Here is a 13457-nt window from a genome sequence, read left to right on the forward strand (position 1 = left end):
CACTCGTACGCACAACTTAAGAACAAATCTGTGCGTACGAACGGTTCTTGCATGAGGCCCATTCCTCTTTGACATCACTTCCTGTTGATTCACATGCAAATATCTCAACAACTGTCCATTTGAGCATCCTGACATTCGTTTCATATGTTAATAATGTTGTATTTCCAAAAATGTATTCACATTTCTTACAAAAAACTTGATGTCACAGGCACTTTAAGGTTTCATCCACAGCAAATTAAGGTTGAGACCCCACTGTGGGTCCTAAAACCTCAAATTTTGGGTCGTTAGAGAATTTCCAGGAATTAAATTAAGTTTAAAACTGACTGCTAAGAATGCTTTTGCTATAGTTGACAAAAAAGTAGTTCGATATGGTTAAAACAATTGGTTTATTAGGAATATTTGAATACTTCAACCAAAAATACTTTGATTCATGAGTTTCTGCCAGTTTTTATTTTATTTTTTTGTCCTTTGTGTTTATTGTGAAATTGGTCTTAAATTTAATTTAATTTGGCCTTAAAAAGTCTTAAATTTAACTTGCTTTAAACTGTAGGAACCCTGGTTTTTGTCCACCTGACAGGTGTACTGTGCTAAAATGTGTCTGTTTAGATTAAAATGCAGCAGATGGTGCTAGAGTTGCAGCTGACCCCTTTATTGGTGCTTCTGAGGAGTACGTTGGAGCAGTTACAGGAAAGAGACACAAACAACTTTTTCACTGAGCCTGTACCTTTAGAAGAGGTAAGTGCACACGGTTGCATTTATGTTGAACTTTATTTAAATTGATGGTTTATTTTGTCTAAATGATCTTAGAGGGCTCCAAAGTGCCGACAGATGAAAATGTTGTCCAACACGCTGGCTGAGTGTCTCCGTCTCCCTCCCAGGTCCCGGACTACCTGGAGCACATCGACACTCCGATGGACTTCCAGACCATGTGGAACCTGCTGGAGTCTCACCGCTACCTCACTTTTGAGGCCTTCGAGGCCGACTTCGGTCTCATCGTCAACAACTGCCTGAAGTACAACGCCAAGGACACTGTGTTTTACCGTGCTGCCCTGCGGCTCAGAGAGATGGGCGGGGCGGTCCTCAGGGTGGCGCGGCGCCAGGCCGAACGGATCGGCTTCGACTATGAGACCGGCATGCACCTCCATCGCGAGTCCAGCCCCGAAAGCCAGCGTGAGCAGGAGAGAGAGAGGGAGCGGGAGAGGGAACAAGACCGGGACAGGGAACGAGACCGGCCGTCGTCCTCGAACGAAGATGGTAATGTTTACAATCTGATACTTGAAAGTAGGGTGCACCGATGCTTAATGCTAGCCTGTTGTTTACTTAAATAATCCAGCTTATTTCTCTCAAATCCATTAGATTTACCTTTAAAGAATTTGAGGACTACATATTATTAAGAATTAGAAAAAAAAAGCCTAAATAGTTCAGTTGTACTAGTTTTTAGGAAAATCAGTATAAACTAAATACAGTATTTTTCTTGTTTAAATGAATATGATCTTTTCATTTGTCCTGATGTGTAAAATTAATAATAAATAATAAAGTTCAAAATATATTTCTTAGTTTTATGTCACCTCCACTGGCCGTGAAGATTCCCGTAAAGGCCCATGGACCACCAGTTGATAATCACAGTTGTAGCTTGTTTTGCAGCTCTGGACACATTTTATTAGTGAGCCAAGTAGCAGAAATGGCTTTTTTTTTTTTGATAGTAAAGGTTGCAGACCCCTGCCCTAATGTATACAACGTAGTTAATATGAACCATACAACATACCTCCATGCTTCGGCTGCTCCCTTCTTCAGGGATTGTCACAGCGAAACTGCAGCCTCAGAAGACTGTGGCACTGACCACATATGATAGATGATATGACATACATGCATCAGTGTTTTCCTTTAACCTGAATCATTAATCATTTAATCGAGACATCATTGTGGATTGATGGATTGTTACACTCCTAGTTGTTTCCCGCCTCTTCAGCTGGTCTGACTCTGCAGAAGCTTGTTAATCACTCATTCTTAGAAAGCATGTGTGTCAAAGCAGGGAAACATCTAAAACATGCAGGATAGTGTTCCTCGAGGACCAGGGTAGGACCCACTGCAGCGCGTTATGATCACACCATCTTGTTAAATTAAATAAAATATAGGCTTTGCAAAAAAAATAAACCTTCTTGATTGACTTGACATGTTTTGAGTTAGTCGTTTAAGCTATACATACATTTCTTCAAGAAATACTGGGCTTTTAATTCGTAGTGAAGTTGCATATGGTCAGCAGGTAGCGTACTTTCAAAGTTTAGATAAGTATAATGAGTAGTCTGAAAATCAACGGACAGTGTATTTCATGGACAAAGTCAACATAATGTCCTTATTTACTGTTCAGTCTCCCTCAAAGCTTTTATTTGAACTCATTAACCTTCAGTGTCTTTGTTTCTGCGTTACTGAATACCCACAGAGGCGTGTACACCCATGCAGGTGGGCGGCAACATACTTTCAGACCAGTTGAAACCTTTTGGATCAATCAAAAAAAGACAATTGAGCACTAAAGGAAACCATTTCACTTCACACCGTTCAGTTTTTTCTTTTCTTTTTTTCACAGTTTTCATGCTTTTTTAAACGTCTGTGTGTGTTTAACATGTTGCCCCCCCCCCCCGCCTGTCACAGACCTGCTCTTGCCAGAGAACAGGCGGCGGCTGCCTCTGGACGAGCAGCTGCATTACCTGCAGGCACGCCTGGACGAGGTGAACTCGGGGAAGCCCAGCATCGGTCAATCTCGCAGAGCCAAAGCCCTGAGGAAGGAGATCAGCGTGATCAGGAGGAAGCTCGCCCACCAGCGGGACGGAGGCTCCATCATCGGGGGCCGGGATTCTGCGGGAGAACGGGGCTCTTCTCTCCCGCATCACTCCTCATCCACAGGACACCACGATGAGGGCGGCGAGAGCAGCAGCCAGGAGATCGGTGGGAAAGGTGCGTCTTTACGAAGCACATCGACATCATTAATGTTGTACATCACAGTAACACATCTGTTTAGGTCTAAAATTATAACCACTTTAGTTTCAGAGGTGGGCCGTCGGACGTCTGTCCTTTTCTCAAAGAAGAACCCGAAGATGGCCGGTCCTCCCAAAAGGCCGGGACGCCCACCTAAGAATCGAGATGCTGGCTACGCTGGGGCAGGGGTGAGCCAAAGCCCCATTGGTCCCCCGCAGCTGCCCCTGCTGTCACCAAGCAGGCAGAGGAAGAGGCCCCGCAGCCCCCACACCAGCTCCAGCTCTGACAGCGACAGCGACAACGACCTGCTGCCAGGTTTGATAAACCACTAAATAATAATGCGCTATTAATACCAGTAATGTACAGTTTGAGTCACACAGTGACGCACGTTTTCTTCCCTCTGCCGCCCTCAGGTTTACCAAGCAACGGTTTTGGTACAGGAAACCAGCCTGTAACCGAAAGCTTCCGGGTGTACAGAAACGAGCCCCGTCTGCCTCGCTCGAGCTCAGACTCCGAGTCCACGACCAGCAGCAGCAGCAGCGCAGCTTCAGACAGAACCAGGTGACTACTGCACACTGCTGCTCCTCTTAAAACAACCTGTAGGTCTTATGTTTTCTGCCACCACACAAAGTGAAAGTTGTCTGCAGTAGCAAAGCCACAGACCCAACAGTTAAATCTAGAGGTTGACAGATGAGGGTTTTTCATCTGAACCATGACGAGCTTTAGGAATGAGTGTGGCTGACGTCAAATTTATGAAGTGCATTTATTTGTTTGTTTGTTTTTTCTTTTGGTATTAGTCAATGGAGATGACCATTCACTAATTTTATACAAATTAAAAATGGGTTTGTGATCCCTTTAAAGCCAATTAAATACATTTATCTTTAAGAAGATATTAGGGCTGGGTGAGTACCAAGCGTCTTGAGGAACAGGTGGGGTGACCTCTGAACTACAGAAGCCCCAAGAGTGCACTGGTGGGGAGAAAAAAATCCTCATTTTCCCAAAATTAAATCTTTATAAATGGCAAATTCGAATTAATCGATTAAATTGATTTATTGCCCAACCCTAGAAGATCTTTTTTTTAAACCTTTTTGGCAAACAGTTTTACAAGCCAAATATGGTTTAATAATTAAACTATTCAGTCAGTTAGGAACACCCCTACTTAAAATAAGAAAAACTTTCATTTTGTTTCATTTATTTATTTAAAAGGACAGTGCACATTAATCAGTGTTCTGTGAATATAAATTAGCACAACATCTAAAATTCATCCATTGTCCTGAGCAGATAAGAAGTAACAGTTTATAAAACAAGTGCACAAAACAGACAAAGTTTAACACTGTCCAACAAACACACAAACACCTCTACTGTAAACTGTAGTATTATGACACTATGTACTGGTTATTTGACATGACAGTATAATGATGGCTCATCAAAACCCTAAACAAGCTTTAATGAATAAAGCAAACACAGCTGTGAAGCGACTCACAGTTCAGGTACGACAGGAAAAAAGAAAATACTAAATGATAAAGTTATTATTATTTTTTTTGTGTTTGCTTTTGTTAAAACAGGAACTCTTCTAGAACCAGAGACAGAAAAACAAACCACGCTCTTTAGTGGGCAGGCTTAAATGTACTGACATTTTAGTTATGTACAATACACACTCATGTGCACACCGTGTGCATGTCGTACTGATAAGATCTGTAACTGGGCTCACGTCCAACAGCTCAGATCAAAACATCTCTGTTTTTTTTTCCTTCTGACGTATTGTAAATGTAGGTTTGTAGTTTGATTTCACCAAAGGAAAAAAGATGTAGGACACATGAGTAGACACTGCCATGTGAAGCACATCAAAACCAGTTCTCCTCTCACTCAGATCCGTACACATTCCTACCTGTGCTACAGTTTAGTAAAAACTCCAATTGAATGTTGTTTCAAGCATAAATCTATAATTTTTTTCTCTCCACAAAAGTAATATTTCTCATTTAACTAATTAAATGTGCAAGGCTCTGAAAGACAAAAGTATTTTTTCCTTTTAAACTAACAATATTCTTTATTCCACTCAGCCTCTCTTATTGTCCAGTGTTGCCAACAACAGTACTTTACTTGAAAGCTACCTAAAAGGGTGTAGCTTTAGGTAAAACACTAGCTGCCCACAGCCCGTTGTTTAATTGGTTTAAAAACATCAGACATACACAATGTAGAAATTTCAAAATATGGCAAAAAATCGTCCCATTTCATTGTTTGACCTCAAATTAAATCTGCTGAGATTTTGCCTTCAAATGCTGGGCTCTAATTGAGTCTCATAATTTAAAACAAACAGAATGGCTTATTTGTTTTTACTACGTTCTCATGTTCTTATTTTAAGTTTTTTTTTTCTCTTTCTCAGCACAACGCCTTCCAAGCAGGGCAGAGGAAAGGCTTCGTTCTCTCGCTCCACCTTCCATGAAGACAGCAGCGAGGAAACGTCAGGCACAGAAAATGACTCCTACTCTGTCGGAGGATCGCGGAGTGTTTCACACTGTAAGCACATTCTCACACTCTGAAAGCGTCACGGTGCGACTCGTCTTTCTGTTTGTGCAGAGACGTGTTATCATGTGTGGATTTTGGTGCCGTCTTCATGCTCAGAATCCTTTGTTTGTCTTCCAAATCGCCTGGAGCAAAATGAATCAACTTACTTTAATAGTTGTTTTGTGCTTAGATTCCTTCTTGCCCTTTTTTTTTTTCGTGTGGAAAAAACTTTGTTGCTCAGTGAGCGTAATTTTCTGTTAAAACATAAGTTTTAAAGAAAGCAATATGGAAATTCAACAAAATATAACAGCCTCTTCTGCACAAACTTCACCTTTCGACCAGAGCTTGTGAAACCCAACTTTGTTTTTATTTATTAATTTTTTTCCATAATATGTCAGACAGGATATGGAGGACATAAAATCTAAATCACATCTAAATCAGTCATTTCTCTGGGTGTTTTAAAAAACTTTAAAACTTAACCTGAAAATTTTAGCATTTAAAACAGAAAGAATAAGAAAAAGAAAGTAAGACGTCTTTGTTGGACTGAGGTGTGACGGCTCTTCTGAGGTTCTGAGCTGTTTTTTTTGACACTTCCTAACATAATTAGAGAATTTGCCTTGCCCGTGGAAAATGCAGTGTGAATGCTTAATGCTGACAGTTTTGCAGAAAGCTGCTGAAGAAGCTGAAAAGGTGTAGTAGCAAAACTGTAAACGTGAGTTAAATTTAAGCAGCTGACTTTTGCTAAAAGTAGGAAAATCAGTTGAAAGATAGCAAAAATGTGTCAAAAAACTGAAGAAAGCAGAAATGTAACAAAAATGAGCAGAAAATAGTAAATGTTTGTTTTAAAAAAGAAGCTTAAAGAGCAGAAAAAGTTGAAACTACCAAAAATATAAAAAATAAAGCTAAAATTTAGACAAAAGAAGGTTAAACAAGCATTAAAATGACTGTGTGACATTTACTTTATATTTTGTGGCTTTGAAATTAATACGGGTATCATTGAAAGAGCACGTTTGCTGAATTAAGCAATAAGAAGCAGAAAATATTGTAAAAAGTGTATTTAGCTGAAAAACCTAAAAGTAGCTTAAAATGCTGTAATTGACAGAAAGAAACTGAAGGAGCAGTTGCTGAATGAAGCTGCAAAAAGCTGAAATGTCCATGTAAATTTAGCTGAATAAAGCTCAAAAACAGCTAAAGAATAGCTGAAAAGGCAGAAAAAACTGAAAACAGCACAATGAAACTGAAAGGAGCATAAAAAGCTGAAATTAACAAGTAAAAAAAAGCATCAGAGAAGTTGAAAGGAGTTAAAACAGCAGAAAATGCTGAAAACAGCTTAAAAAAAGGCAGAAGAAAGTTGAAATGAGCACATTTAAAAAGCTCAATCTGGATAAAAAGTGCAGTAAAGATTTCTGAACATTTTTTGAAGGATTGTAAGGATTCTGAAGACAGCGCCATTCATTTTCAATGAGAACCAAACTGTCCGAAAAGGCGAAATGTCTTAAAAAGCTGAAATTGCTGCTGCAGCTGACTTGTCTTCCCTGCTGTCAGTGGTGCGTGGCCGGGACAGGTCGGGATGCTGGATGACATCAGACGATTATTCCTCCCTGGAGGCTCTGGACCTGGTGTGGGCCAAGTGCAGAGGTTACCCTTCGTACCCTGCCCTGGTGAGACGCACGTGCTCTGTGTGCTAAATGTTCAAAACGCAGTCATGTGAGCCTGAGCTTTGGGTTTTTGGTGAGTCTAATCCTCCTGCCGCTGCTCGTCTGCAGATCATTGACCCAAAGATGCCCAGGGAGGGGGTGTTCCACCGCGGCGTCCCCATCCCGGTTCCTCCCTTGGATGTGCTGAAACTTGGAGAGCAAATGACCCAGGAGGCCAGGGAGCACCTGTTCCTCGTCCTCTTCTTTGACAACAAGAGAACTTGGTCAGTGCTTTGAGATGTTTTTTAAATCACTTCTTTAAATCATTAAGACCCGATGCAGCATGTGCAAATATCACATCCCGTGGTTGAAAGGGTTAAAGATTATTGTTGTTAATTCTTGCTGATATCTAACACTTTTCCTCTGACGCTATAAAGCTATATGTGCAGAAAATTCAAATATGCAAGCAAACTGTGCTTTTTTTTTATCTGAGTGGATGCAGCCACGTATAACACATTTGCAGCGGAACTTTAAAGCGGACTGCAGCATTTGCACAGAAGCACGAGATGACAGACAGTTCAGAAGAAATAGGCCAAACGTGGTTTTTGAGAACTGAAGAGTGGGGGGAAAAACACAAGGTGTTTTAGGTCATTGTGTACTTTGCATGTAATTAACTGAAGAAGTAAAAAAACAAATGTGACAAATAAGATGACAGCAGCTTTTTTTTAATCATTCTTGGTATTATGTTTTTTTTTTTCTTTTTATACCGTAGATCATCAAAAGTTTGACAGCTTTCAGGTCACACCTTGTTATGAGCCAGGAAGTCAAGGTGGTGTCCTTAACAATGAATCTCCTTGTTTTCACATAAGGCTTAAACAGGTTATTGAATCACGCACCTTCTAATTCTGGGTGTCTTATTTCCTCAGCTGCGTTTCCAGGTAATGTAAAATGTGTAATAACAGCTGATGTGTGTGTGTGTGTTTGTGTTCATGCAGGCAGTGGCTGCCCCGCTCTAAGCTGGTGCCGCTCGGCGTGGACCAGGAGCTGGACAAGGAGAAGATGCTGGAGGGCAGGAAGTCCAACATTCGTAAATCCGTGTCCGTGGCCTACCACCGTGCCATGCAGCATCGCAGCAAAGTCCAGGGGGACCCGAGCAGCGAAACCAGCGACAGTGACTGAGTACAGGCAACAAGAATACGTGCCGGGGCCTCGCAAAAGTTGTCAAATGGACACAACCGCATAGAGCCCAGCTCCACATCGTAAACGGCAATACAACGGTGCATAAAGCAAAAAGTGTGTAGGGACGTCCTGCCACTTTGGTCCCACGACACACACCTTCATGCGCACTAAGCTATATTTAATTTGACATGTAAAAAAATAATGTATTTAAGAGAATTGAAGAGAAAAATTATTACTAACGATGGCGGAAAATTATGTTCCGAATCATAAATCAAAAATATTTTATGTGGTCTATTATGTTTAAAACTAAATAAGTTTACAAAGTTAAAAAGTTTGATCAGTATAAGGAGACGCAAAGTCTTCCTAACCACATCTTTTTTTTCTCACACGTACAACCACACTGTTATCTTCCATCTCAGCTGAGAAATGCATGTGTTACGTGTACAGTAACTGCACACCCAATGTGGGGCAAGGCTGCAGAGCCACCAGAACGTATTTCCATCAATCATTTACCACTCCAAGGAAAGAAGATAAGAAGAAAAAACTGTTGTTTGTTGAAGAAGCAGAAAGAGGCAACATGAGCAAATTATGTTACTGTAATTTATTCCTTTTTGTTAACAGCATTTCATCATGGAATACTTCAGATCACTCCAGGTGCACAAGATATGTGCCGTGTAGTTTTCTTTTTTTAACGATTTTGTTATCAAATGTACCTGTCACTCTGACCAGTGGTCAATCAATAATGAGGACTGAGAAGAAACACGATATTCTCATTGTCTGTTTTAGTCTCAGTGACGGCTGTAGATCTTTTGTATACACAGATTGCATAAAAAAATACAATTTTAATAAAAAAAAAGAAAAGAAAAAGAAGTATGAGGGTTGTACTTTGGTCGTTTTCTGTCTAAATTTGAGTTTCCTGCTTTCATACTGGAAACTGTTGCGTGACTTTTTTATTTATTTATTTTTTGTCTGTGTGTTTTCTAGAGAAAACTCTGACATCATCCCATTTCATTACCTTTTTACATGGAGGAATGAGTCATTAGGTCTGTTTTGCTTTTTTCAAATGTGCATTACCAACACAAGACATGACCAGTCAAGTTTTTAGACAAATTTTAGACAATCTAGACAGTGTTGAACTTCATTTTGTAAAAGTTCACTTTCCTGGTTCATTTTTTTTAGGGTCAAGTACAAGGCATGAAATGTGAGACTCTGGGAGATAAGTAATACAATCCTTAACATGCATGCCTTCATTTTATGCATTAACAGCTTCAAACAAACTCGTACTATGTTGTTTATAGCTTTGTCTCTTTAGAGGACAACTAAGAGTTTTATAATCTTTGTGGGAAAACAAGAAAGATACAGTCATTTATTTAATATTTATGCAAAGCAGAGACTAGCTGCCTTCTGGCGCTACTCGTCTAACAGCTTCAACAAAAGATATACGGTTCACTGTACATGTGCCACTGCCCTGTTTAGGGAGAGGCAGATACGCATTATGCAAAAAGTGAATGTGTTGGAATGTGGCACCGAAAAATTGACAGCGAGTCGCTCACTTTGGATTTTTTTTTTTTAAACGGAATGTGTTGCACTGGACTCAAGCATTCTGTGATTTTAGTTGTTGCAAATTTTTATTTATGCACATGTACCCATCATTAGAGGTAGTACTTGGTGTCATGGGGGGGGGGGGGGGGTTCAGGTCTTTCAACATCAGACCCCCTCTTCCAGGTGACCCAACCAGGAGAGCAGCATATGTTTCTGGTTCTTATGGTCACCAGTACCAATGTGCCTACATTCCCTGGTATATACTGTATGTTCTCTAGTATATACTGTATGTTTCCTGGTACTTATGTTTCCCAGTACCTATGATTTCTGGTCCCAATGTTCCCCAATACTCCCAGTACATATGATTTCGGTTATTCATGTTTCCTGGTACTTATGCTTCCCAATACTTGTTTTCCCAGTAGCTACATATGATCTCAGGTACCTATGTTACCCAGCACCTATGTTTTTGGGTACCTATGTTTTCCAGTACCCATATTTTTCAGGTATCTGTGTTCCTCGGGTACCTATGCTTTTGGGTACGATGTTTCCTGGTACCATTGCTTTCTGTTACCTATATTCCCTGGTATCTTCGTTCGCTGGTACATAAGTAACCCTGGAACCTATGGTTCCCTGTAAATATGTTTTCCCAGTTCCTATGTTCTCCTGGGGTTAATAGTGAATGAAAAATTTGCTGAGTACAGGCATAGCACTGGGAGACTTATAGTTACCAAGGAACATGGGTACTGTTTCCCAGAACCTGTTCCCCAGTACAATGCAGAATAATACAACATTTTTAAAAAGACATTTGAAGGAAGAGCCAAGCATCTTTCACAACTTTTATTGTTAGCCTAGGGCAGTGATTCCCAACCAGGGGTACGTGTACCCCTGGGGTATGTGAGCCTATTACAGGGGTGTACGTGGAAAAATTTCCCAGGTGTATAAAAGATAAATAAAAATAGAACTGAGATACAGTATGTAGGGACCTATGATTTCTGCAATGCGGAAATCATGGATTTGACACGAAATGGAAAACAGTATAAAATGCATAATCTCATGGAATTTGCTCATTTAGGCGAGTTTCTGATGTATTTTTGGATGCTGCTGCATCCTGCACCTGCCGCTACCTGGTTTATTTATTTAATTACTTATTCACTTTCAAGGCAATGTTTTAATCTTCTATCTTTCTTTGAAAAGAATAAAATGCCTGAGAACTAAATGTCCTAGGGTGTAAAATAAATTTATTTTAATAATCAGCTGTTGTACATTATAGTTTTGGAGAATCATCATTATGTTTGACAGAGGGGGTACTAGGGGTATGACAAGACGGCTCAGTGGGTACACAAGTCTTAAAAGGTTGGGAACCACTGGCCTAGGAGGTGCTGGGAAACATACCGTAGTTACTGGGGAACAAAGGGATGGCCCCACCAGGGGTGATTAATTCCCAGAAGCTGACTGTCCCTCATGATTCACAACCATCTTTGAGTCCTACTCTGCAGCTTGTTGCTCTGTTGATCTTTTATATTCGTCCTGTAATGCCCAGGAGGCTGTAGGCCCTGCGTAGAGTACTTCCTGCAAAGCCCCTGCTCCCCACTTCCATCACCACCTCTTCCAACAGCTTTGTGTGTTTTCCCCTCTTTTTTGTTATCCTCGTCCATCATCCCCTCCCAGAGCACCATTAACTCTAGCATAACCACTAAAACAATGCATTAATTGGTCTGAGTCCGATTTTGGTGATGTTCAAATCAGAGTCATTTAGGTCCACCCTCATATGCCAGACATGTACTGCTTCTAGGAAGTCCTTTAATTGGCAATTATACCGTTCTCTGCCTCAAACAAATGGGTTAGCTATATGTCCACGGTCAGGTTCATAATTGTACATAAAGAAACAAACTTTTATCTGTGGGGTGACTTCATATTTACATAGCGGTTGTCATGACAAGCATCTGTCATGTAAATGCACCATACCCTAAATCAAGACTTTATTTTTATCTCGTTTTCCGCAAAACGTTAAATATCCCCCACCCAGCAGGTGCTCCCACACGCCACAATCTGTCTTTAGATCTGCTACTGAGATTCCCCTCCTCCCCATATAAGCAAAGCCATTTCATTTCTCTTTGCGACACGCAGACGGCGTGTGGAAACAACTGATAACGTTTGTGTGGTTTCTGCTGAACGCACAGGGTGACTGAGCTGCACTGAAGACACCCGATATGGTTTTTTTTATCTTCCCGCCACGTCCTGTTTTAAACTACAGCTCAAACTGTTGACTGCAACACACAAGGATATAAGGCGTTTTAGCTGTGAATTTTGTTTTTTAGTTAAGCAAATGACCTACAAGTCAAATTATTGAAGATTGAATCGCCATATCTTTAGGTTTTATTTTTTATGCAAGGAGGTAGTTTCCTTAAAACAGTTTTTATTACTATCTGTACACTGTATCAGTATCTTCAATAACATCCGCCTTCAATTTCAGGCTTTCACAAGAAAACAAGAACAGAGCATTTGACCTTTATCATCACTATCTGTGGGCTTTCAGAAGAAACCTTGTATTTATTTTTAGATATTGGCATAATTAGGTAATCTGAGTTTACTAACATCCAGTGAGCAAAGCCTGACTGCTAATGTTGATCATTCGGATCTCAGACAAGCAAACTCGACTGAATTGATCATTTTAGTTTAGCGTTTTATAATTTTAAATGATCCTCACCAGAAAAAAAAAACCTTATCGTGATAAAAAAATAAAATATTGTCACTCATGAATAAAAACCTAACCTGATACAACGACAGAAGTCTTGTCTTTGTGTGTGGTTTGTAGTGTCAAACTATCTCATGAACCACTAGATGGATTTTAAAGGGGCAATATCGTGTAAAATCAACTTTTTTTGAGTTTTATATCATGTTTTAATGTTATATTCTCATAAAAAAAACATGCCCAAAGCCTTGCTCTGACTCATTCATGCATGTTTGAGAAATCCTGCAGCGTTTTTTAGGAAGCCATGCTGAGGAGCAAAACGACAGGTGGGGACCAGAAACGCCCCTGGGACGTGTCTTTAAGCCGAACTTCCTCATGGCAGAGTGCACCCACCCCACGCACCCCGCCCATGACTGCAGGCTCTCGGGTCAAAGTGAAAGTGAAACCTAACTGTCTGTTGAGCTCTCAACATTAGTTCTCACTCAGTGAAGCTCTTTTCAGATTAAAAAAATACCTTTGAGGAAATGTATTTTCAGATGCCAAGTAAACTGCATCATGGTAGCCCCTCCCCCCCGAGAGCGCGACCCTCCCCCCGTACCGAAATGGGCAAAACAGAAGCGGAAGGAGGTTCTTAAAGCAACCTGAGAGGATTCCAAGGTGTTCCCGGTCTAGAGACATCTCCTGTATCCTCCCTGGGGTCTAGACAAGCCCATATATCTTCCTATGGAGGCATTTCTCACTAGATGCCGGCTCCTCTTGATGTGGACGAGCAGCAGCTCTACTCTGAGTCCAGCTACCCTAGAGAAAAGGTTTTTGGACCACCTACAACCAAAATCCCATTCTTTGGTCACTATAAGAGCTGGTGATCATAGGGTGAGGGTAAGAATACACACACACACACACACACACACACACACACACACACACAC

The 13457-nt window shown here is 40.7% G+C and overlaps 1 protein-coding gene across 2 annotated transcripts in view; it reads left to right on the forward strand.

Annotated features, from left to right (window-relative positions):
• Positions 1–9164, forward strand: part of brpf1 (bromodomain and PHD finger containing, 1) — a 16853-nt gene extending 7689 nt beyond the window's left edge. For both annotated transcript variants that reach the window (XM_014015792.1, XM_014015782.1), the window contains exons 8-16: positions 607–735; positions 879–1254; positions 2650–2952; positions 3040–3288; positions 3387–3534; positions 5357–5490; positions 7024–7139; positions 7245–7399; positions 8111–9164. In XM_014015792.1, the coding sequence (XP_013871246.1) occupies positions 607–735; positions 879–1254; positions 2650–2952; positions 3040–3288; positions 3387–3534; positions 5357–5490; positions 7024–7139; positions 7245–7399; positions 8111–8294 (1794 nt within the window). In that variant the 3' untranslated portion in view covers positions 8295–9164. The remainder of the gene's footprint in view (positions 1–606; positions 736–878; positions 1255–2649; positions 2953–3039; positions 3289–3386; positions 3535–5356; positions 5491–7023; positions 7140–7244; positions 7400–8110) is intronic.
• The last annotated feature ends 4293 nt before the right edge of the window (positions 9165–13457 follow it).

The sequence above is a fragment of the Austrofundulus limnaeus genome, unplaced genomic scaffold (genome assembly GCF_001266775.1).
Source record: "Austrofundulus limnaeus strain Quisiro unplaced genomic scaffold, Austrofundulus_limnaeus-1.0 Scaffold3, whole genome shotgun sequence".
NCBI classification, from domain to species: domain Eukaryota; kingdom Metazoa; phylum Chordata; class Actinopteri; order Cyprinodontiformes; family Rivulidae; genus Austrofundulus; species Austrofundulus limnaeus.